The sequence below is a fragment of the Archocentrus centrarchus genome, chromosome 7 (assembly GCF_007364275.1).
Source record: "Archocentrus centrarchus isolate MPI-CPG fArcCen1 chromosome 7, fArcCen1, whole genome shotgun sequence".
In the NCBI taxonomy this organism is placed as follows: Eukaryota; Metazoa; Chordata; class Actinopteri; order Cichliformes; family Cichlidae; genus Archocentrus; species Archocentrus centrarchus.
This window is the reverse complement of record NC_044352.1, coordinates 35249326-35258158: the sequence shown is the minus strand read 5'-3', so window position 1 is coordinate 35258158 and position 8833 is coordinate 35249326. Positions and strand designations below refer to the sequence as shown.

Sequence of the window (8833 nt, the reverse complement as noted above, 5' to 3'; positions counted from 1 at the left end):
GGGTGTCTGTCTCCTGAATCCAAGCTGGGAGCTGGTTCCACAGAAGAGGGGCCTGAAAGCTGAAGGCTCTGCCTCCCATTCTACTCTTAAGTATCCTAGGAACCACAAGTAAGCCAGCAGTCTGAGAGAGAAGTGCTCTGTTGGGGTGATATGGGACTATAAGGTCTTTGAGATAAGATGGGGCCTGATTATTCAAGACCTTGTATGTGAGGAGAAGGATTTTAAATTCTATTCTAGATTTAACAGGGAGCCAATGAAGAGAAGCCAATATGGGAGAAATCTGCTCTCTCTTTCTAGTCCCTGTCAGTACTCTAGCTGCAGCATTTTGGATCAGCTGAAGGCTTTTCAGGGAGCTTTTTGGACAGCCTGATAATAATGAATTAGAATAGTCCAGCCTAGAAGTAATAAATGCATGAAATAGCTTTTCAGCATCAATCTGAGAAAGGAGGCTTCTTATTTTCTATATTTTATATAAGGACTGTATAAAAATTGATGTATTGCTAAGTAGTTAATAAAATACTTTTGTTCAACCCTTCAAAAAAGCTAACAGGCTGCACTTTAAGCCCATATTCAAAATGTAACTGTAAAGTGTCTGTGTCCAAAAATGTAGCGACTAAATTATGGGCTATTGTAGTAATGAATGCTAATTAGGTCGATCAGAACATTATCTGGCGTGACTGCAAGATAGTGTATAGCTGCTTGGGTGCTTGTCACTAAAAAGTATCAAAAGTTGTACTAACTGTATTTTAAGAAACCAGTATATTGTGCTTTATTCACACATTGATCTGAGAATTTTACAGACTCTTTGAGAATTCCAGGAATGATTTAAAGGGGAAAAAACTGTAAACAGGTCTTCTTTGACAATTACTGGTTGTTTGTGAGCTCATACAATATGGATTCACTAAATGATCCACTAGATGTCAGTGCTGCTCAAGCTATAAATAAATAAAACTTCTAACTACATTTTAATATAAAACTGAGATCCCCCATTTTGTTTAACATTCAGAAAGACATGATATATGACTGATTGGCCAGGCATACAATGTGTCATTATATTTGATATACCTATAGTTTACATATTAAAAACTATAGAGTTATTAGAGTGCTATAGCATTTCTCTGTCCTACAGAAATGTATTTCTATACTTGTGAGAGCCACTCCTTAGCCTCTAACTTTACCCTAAACTTAACCTAGACTTAAAACAAGCATAAGATGGAGATTGCATTAATTCCCATTGGTTACCTGGAGGCTTACCCTACCCTATAATCACCACTGACCTAAACCAAAATCTAACTTCCTACAAGGAAGTATGACTGCCCAAAATGTGACTGATTAAGTCACCACAGGATGACAGATCAAGTATATGCACATGTCAGAACTAAATGCCTGCAGTGTCTGTAGTATCAATGAAACTAAGTTAAATGAAAATTATTTACAGTACTGTGCAAATGTCTTGAGCCAACCCCATTTCTTTGTCTTTTGGTAGAAAATTGAGAAATATTTACTGCGATTTATTGGAACATATGCAAACATAAATTGATATACAGTATATTAGGCAAAAAGACTGTGGACAATTCTAACAAGCCTGAAAGTCAATATTCAATGTGACCACATTTATTCTTCAACACAGCCTGAACTCTCTTCGACAAGCTTTCTTGTAATTTCTTTAAGTGGTCTCCAGGAATACGTCTCCAGGCTTCTTGAAGGACTTTCAGAGCTCTTCTTTGGATGTTGGCTGCCTTTTGTTCCATTCTCTGTCAAGATAATTCCACATTGCTTCAGTGATTCAATTCAATTTCAATTCGGTTTTATTGATATAGCACCAGTTCACAACAGCAATCGCCTCAAGGTGCTGTATATTGTAAGGTGAAGACCATACACTATTAGAAAAAAACAAAAACAACAACAATCACACAAGTACCAAGACCAAGTACTTGGCAACAATGGGGAGGAAAAACTCCCTTTTAACAGGAAGAAACCTCCAGCAGAAGCATCCTCAGGGAGGGGCAGTCATCTGCTGTGACCGGTTTGGGGGAAACGGGACAAAACATGCACTATGGGGGAGAGATGGTGTACTACTGTGTGTTTCTCTATCCAGGTTTTTACTTCATTGGCAACACATTTGGGATCACTGTCATGCTGAAAAATTAAGTAATTGTCAATCAGACACCTTCCAGATGATATTGCATGGTGGGTTAACATCTGATGTATTTTTCTGTGGTCATAATTTCATCAATTTCATCAAGACAACACCACCACCCCAACACCCCAAACCACGCCAGAGCCTCGGCCGGGTTTTACAGACAGCTGTAGAGACTGTACCTCTCTCCTGACCTCCTCTATATATTGATGACATTTTGAATAAAAAAATGTAAAATTTAGATTCATAAGACATGTAGAAACTGATTTTCAGTGCAGTTTTTGTGTAATTTTGCATACCTCAGACTTATTTCCCTGTTTCACTTCCTTACGTATGACAGCAACTCTTCCACTCAGTGTTTCTGATGAGGTTTCAGCAAAGATGCACCTCTAAGGCCCTGTATCAGGTCTTTGCTGGATTTTTATTTCTTAATGGCATGACTATTCATCTGCTCTAGATAGCTTTTTAGGGCTGCTGCTTCATCATTTGTCCTTTATTTGTCCAGTTTCCTCAGAGTTTTTAAAGGACACACTGTGCTCCCTATGCCAAGTTTTCAGCTAATAGCTCTTTGGGAGTCACCTTGTTTCTTTGGCATTTTTCATACAGTAGATTCAACTACATGCTTTTCCAACAAAGTGCCTAATTTGTAATTGATTCTTAGCTAAGTTGTGAATTATGTGTAGACACAACACTGTTTCATGCTTGAAAGATTCATAGGTCAGTGTTAAAGGGCTTAACAAACAAAACAACCCTCTGAAAATTATCAAAGGACTGAGTGACAAAGCCTCCAACGTCCAAAGAAAAACTTGAGACCACTTTTTTGAAAATTAGAAGAAAGTCTGGCTCCTTGGACATAAATTATAAAGAAATAAGAAGTGGTTCCAACGTTTTGCTCAAAGATTTGTTTATAAATAAAGAAGCACTGTACTGACTTTTAATTTACTACAATTGGAGTAATTTTGCTCATGATTGATAAAACATTTTGAGGTATGAGGCATCAACTTTGATTTATGAAGGGAAGAATGCCAGAACTGTTGTAATTTCACTCTAAAACCAAATCTTAATCCTCGGTGAACCATCTGATGCTGTCAGGACCAGCCACTATTTTAGAAAGAAGACGGCCCTCTGCCCCTCCCTGAGCCTGGATCGGCTGGAGGTTTTTCCTTCCCACTGTCACCAAGTGCTGCTCATAGGGGGTCGTTTCCACTGTTGGGTTTTCTCTGTATTATTGTAGGGTCTTTACCTCACAGTATAAAGCGTCTTGAGGCGACTGTTTGTTGTGATTTGGCGCTATATAAATAAAACTGAATAACACAAACATGATTTTAATTTGTGGGGACCCTCGCTGGCTTTATGAATTAGACATTCTAACCTGCACCTGAACCCTCAGGCAGGGATCAGCAGTCCACCAATGCCCCTGCCAAGGTGTAAAACTGAAATTAGCCCCCACAAGGAACCACACATACACATACACACAATGATATGACAAAGTCACACTTGTCTTTATTTGTGTTTTTATTTGTGTTTTTCATAGAGAACATTTAAAATGGTTCATACCCCCACAATAACTGACATCACTTCTCTGCTTTATAACACTGACACAGGAACAGGGGAACATGTACACAAGTACACAAACACACAGTCACAAAATCGGCCCATCTACAGTGTTTTACTTCCCAAACAAAAACAAATTAGGCAAACAAACAAACAAACAAACATGAGACCCCAAGGACACACAGCCAAGGCCTGTCCCACTTTAAAAAACGGTGCTGTAGCAAAGGAACAACCACATCTACAAAAGTAACAAAAACCACCATACAATCTATCATTGTGGAAGTGCTTGTAATTTTGGAAGTTTTGTACTTTAAAAGGATATCAGTATCAATACCTAGAAAATCACCAGTAAAAATAGCTCTTCTCTGTAAAAATGTGCTAGCAGGACAACCCTTGGCTGCGGATTTTTTTTTTCTTTGTCACAAACTATTCATTTTTTTCCTTTTTTGAAAGCATTTTCAACTTGTCTTCAATACAACAACAATAACACTGTTTCTTCTTAATACAAATATGTACAGAGACTTCCACTTGTTTCAAAATAATGCCCTGCACACTAATGCATTATCTAGAGATGAAGGACGATGATGATGATGATGATGATGATAATGATGATGATGTTCTTCAGATTCCTTCATAGAAACTGTCCATGCAGTTTGGTACCTGAATCAACAGAATGAGATCACAGTTTCCTTAGCCTGACAAAAGCTTGTTGTTTCATATCATCTCTGTCACAGAATGGCCTCTGCCTGGATGTAAAAACACATTTATTTTACATGATCGGCCCCCGCCCCACCCGAACAGCTAACCCCACCCCTGAATGTAAGACATCTAGATTCAGACCAAATGTTTTCAGCAGTATTTGAACCAAGTGTAAACATACCCTATCTCAAAATGAGTGGAGTGAGAAAGGCACACAATGATAAGACCACACAGCTTGCAACTACAGCAGGGAGGTTGTTGGGGGGGGTCTTTTGGTTTTGCTCAGTTTGATGAAAAAGTGCCACTCAGCTTGACATTTCTTTCTCATTTTCATTGTAGCTTGTGCGCACACATCATCCTGCTCTCGACAGGTAAGATGCGTTCCCCTCCCACGACCCCTCTTAAACAGGATTCTGGTTCCCCTGAAAGTTTCATCAGGTTAAATTCAATTTTCGTCCGGGGTTCTTTGGGGAAACTGAGCCCTGACCAGTTTTGTTGTTCCTTTGCAATTTAGAATAATAAATCTCCTCACTCCATCACTTGGTACTTTTATGTAAATAAGAAAACATACAGTGCGTGGGCGCAGAACCAACCGTGGGCTGCATTCACTTTCTCAGCTGACATCTTTTTATTTATTTATTTTTTTTGAAAATGCTATGCTTTCATGGCCCCTGTGTTATTCATTTACATACCTCAGTAGACAGTTTCATCAAGCAGTTTAAAAGGGGTCATGCCATATCAAATAAGTTAGGAGAATATTCAGTCTTAACACTCTCGGGTAGTATTCTCGTGCATTTCAAGAGAAGGAATACACTACTTTGTTAACCAAATGCATCCAAACTATCTTTCCTGGGGAAAGGTTACACAAAATATGAGGAGTAGGGGGGAGCAACATGGCGGAGGGCTTTGGTGGGGAGGGGGTGTGGGGGGTATAAAAGTCATAAAAGGCTTTGACATTCTTTTGAGTGACGGACATGTATTTATGCAACAAACGCCTCCTCCTAAAACAAAGGGGAGATTGTGTAGCCTGGCAAATCAATTTCCCACTCCCACACACTCATCTAATTTCACACAAGGCCTTGATCCAGCCGCTGCTATTGCCTCTAGCCTCAGCTGACTGGCTGACCTATGGCGTTGCTCTGCTCTGCGTTAGCAGCTCTCCCCGATCACCTGAGAACCAAACTCTGCTTCCTGTCAGTCTCTTTTGGTTGTTTTTTTTTTTTTTTTTTTTTTTGGAAAAGAAAGTACCACTTCCTTTTTTTAAAAATACATTTTGAACCCCCTGAATGAAACAACTTGTTTTTTCTACGTGACAAACAGGCGGGACAATTACAGTTATTGCCCGTGATCTATCTATTGGGTTTCTTACAAGTCGAGACTCAAATGCTGGCATCTTCAACAGTTATTGAGAAAGTGCACAAAGGAGATTCATTCTACATTGGCTAAAAGCACATTTAAAACATGCCTTTGACATCAGAGTTACACAAGGGGTAGTGTACACCACAGCAGGTGCAACGCAAAGGCAGGTTACACTACAGTCTCCTACTTGCTCGTTTCAATATCGGAAAGCTCACAGAGAGCAAGTCATTTCCATTATTAATACAATAACTGCACAATGTCGCTAAACACTATGCGCATTGCTCAGAGGCATCATCATCTTTTTTGTGTTTTCTATATTTTTTTTCTATACATGAACTCACATGACACTTAGGAACAAAGAGCCAACCATCCAAATTGATGGTGTCATTTCTCAGATTCAGTAGTACAACATACAGACATCTGTGGATCAGGGACAGACAAGGAAAGAAAAAAACAAGAATCCTATGAGAACACTTCCAAAGTACTGAACTGTATCATCGCCTTCAGCTTTGACTGAACGGTATGTTTAAAGCCACAGTTGAGCAGGTCTTAGTGATATTAATTAAGGTGTAACTGCCTCCTACTGATAATGCCTCCTCATTTCTCTTTCCAATAAGCTAGTGATCTTTTGATAAGGTTATACAAGAGAAGAAGAAGAGCAAGTCAACAATTACACTGGAAAAATATATGTATGTTTATATTCATATATATATATATATATATATGCGTATGTATATATAGCATCTTTAAAATCTATTTATACAGAATGTATATATAGTGTACTTATGGCCATCTTGGCAGAGAAATAAAGGCATCTGAAACAATCACCACTCTCTCGATGCCGTGGTCTCCTCGGGACCAGACATTGTTACATTGCAGAAATGCGAAGAGTCAGGAAAGAAAGTGAGTTCTCTTCTTCTCCTTTATTTATTTATTTTTTTAGTGGCACTTTGTGCATCAAAAAATTAAAATCTAGAGTAAGGCTACAAGGGTGTGTATGTTTATCTGATAAAAGTTTGTCAAAGGAGGCCGTCCTACAGTATCCTTGAGGGTTGGATATGTCGCTCTGTGTGTGTGTGTGTTTTAGACCCATGCATCCAGACTAAAACACTGCTGGAATCGAGCTCTGTTCGTGTACCTTTGTTCTGATGGAAAGAATTAAAAACCATTACTTAAACAGCCGTGGTACATCACAGAGATTTGGGGTGAGCCAGTGCTGGCCGCTACAAAGCGCTTCGGAGAGGTAACATTTTTTTAATTCCTCTACAAATTTTTCTTACCACCTGACAAAAGCAAACACTCAGAGACCGGATAGTGACAGTGACTGCTTTTGTGTTTTTGTTTTTTGTTTTTGTTTTTTTGTTTTTTGTTTGTTTTTTAAACAATCAGCTGCTGGTACGTCTATGCCTAAGCAATCAAACAGTATTTGTATTGATTTTGTGTTTTTCTTTCTTTATTTAAATATTAGCAGAGGATCTTTAAGACTACTCAGACTCAACTGTCACATCACGCACATAAATAACAAAATAAATATACAGCCATATCAGTCAGTTTCTTTCATATTAAATAAATAATAAATACATACTTTCTTTTGTTTTCTTCTCCTCATCAGTGAGTTTTGGAACGTAACAGAAACAACACAAACAGAAAGGGAGGAAAACAAGAGCCACAAGCCAAAAAAAATAACTTTTTTGCTGTAAAATTATCAAAAAAATTTGAGTCTATTATAAAATATTTGCACTTAAAAAGGTTTTTAAAAAGTACTCCAAAACAAACTATGCCATGTCATTTATCTATATAGATTTTTAAAATATTGACGTACGACATCTGCAAATCGCTTTTTGACCTTGATAATCAGTAAAGATGCATTTGTATGTGTGTGCGCGTGTGTGTGTTTACTAAACAAAGTTAATAAATAGATTGCTTCAAATAAATAAACCTCAATAACATAAATGGCAATAAGTTACAATTTAAAAGTTCACAGGTATAAATAATTCATATATAACAATAATTATTGTACCACAAAACTATTCATTGAAATGAAGTGCAATTCCTATGTTGATAAGTACTATAGGTTTGACTAACTGAATCTGAAATGTGTGCACACTATAACTATCATTTCATGGGGGGGGTCTGCAGCTTTTAAAACATAACTATCAGCTGCTCCTCGGTCTAACTCACGACCCTGCTTGATGTTTTTTTTCCGCTGATGATTGCTGCAGTAACAACACCAAGCAAACGCACGTTCAGTTCGCTTCATATTGCTGGGGGGGGGAGGGTTTGTGAGTGTGGTTGTGGATCAGAGAGATTTTCAGAGCTGCGCATGCTTGCCATCGAGAATGCTACAGGAGACAGCGGCGGTGTGAGTCTTCTGCTCCAGCTTGTCCTCCACTTCCTGTCTCCGGGCTCCTTTGAGCAATACTTGAGCCCCGCCTGCCTCCGCAATCCAGCTGAGGCGGAACGCAAAAAACTGACTGACCAATGGTGAAACTCCGAAAAACAGTTAAGGACACAAAAGAGACAACAGGTAAACATACAGTATATTTAAACCCCCAGATACAGTTTCTAGTAACATGGATCTTCTTCTGGTTCCTCCTCTGAATCCCAGCAGCAGCATGATGTGGATTTTGGTCCGCGTCACTTTTCTTCAACAGAGTGCTCCCTGGGTTGATTTTTTTTTTTTTAAGTTGCCGTTTATTTAAATAACCTGAATTCCCTTTTTTTTTGTTTTTGAATCATATTTCAATATATCATAGAGCATTTCATCATCTTTCCTTCATGTCTCCACCTCCACCACGGCCTCCGCACTTCAGGACGGTTTGCGTTCTCTCCATTTGTGTGTGTGGAGCCTCAAACCTTGATGCCCTTCACAGCTTTGTTGATGCTCTCCAGCAGAGCCTTGTTCTCGGGGCTCTGGAAGCAGTCCTTGTTGGTGTACATGTCGGTCAGGGTGCTGATGTAGCTGTCGAAGTTCTGCTCAGTGATTGGCTCCTGCTGTGGTGCAAACGACAACCAATCTCAACTGAGAGGGGCAGTGGAAACAAGGGGCTACAGGGTTTTCAGCGCACCAGATTCACCTCC

The 8833-nt window shown here is 39.0% G+C and overlaps 1 protein-coding gene across 7 annotated transcripts in view; it reads right to left on the bottom strand.

Annotated features, from left to right (window-relative positions):
• Positions 1-5604: 5604 nt before the first annotated feature.
• myt1b (myelin transcription factor 1b) overlaps positions 5605-8833 on the bottom strand; it is a 52991-nt gene continuing 49762 nt past the window's right edge. For 5 of the 7 annotated variants that reach the window (XM_030733035.1, XM_030733038.1, XM_030733037.1 and 2 more), the window contains one exon: positions 5605-8746. In XM_030733035.1, the coding sequence (XP_030588895.1) occupies positions 8603-8746 (144 nt within the window). In that variant the 3' untranslated portion in view covers positions 5605-8602. The remainder of the gene's footprint in view (positions 8747-8833) is intronic. The other 2 variants (XM_030733036.1, XM_030733041.1) reach the window with 1 other exon arrangement.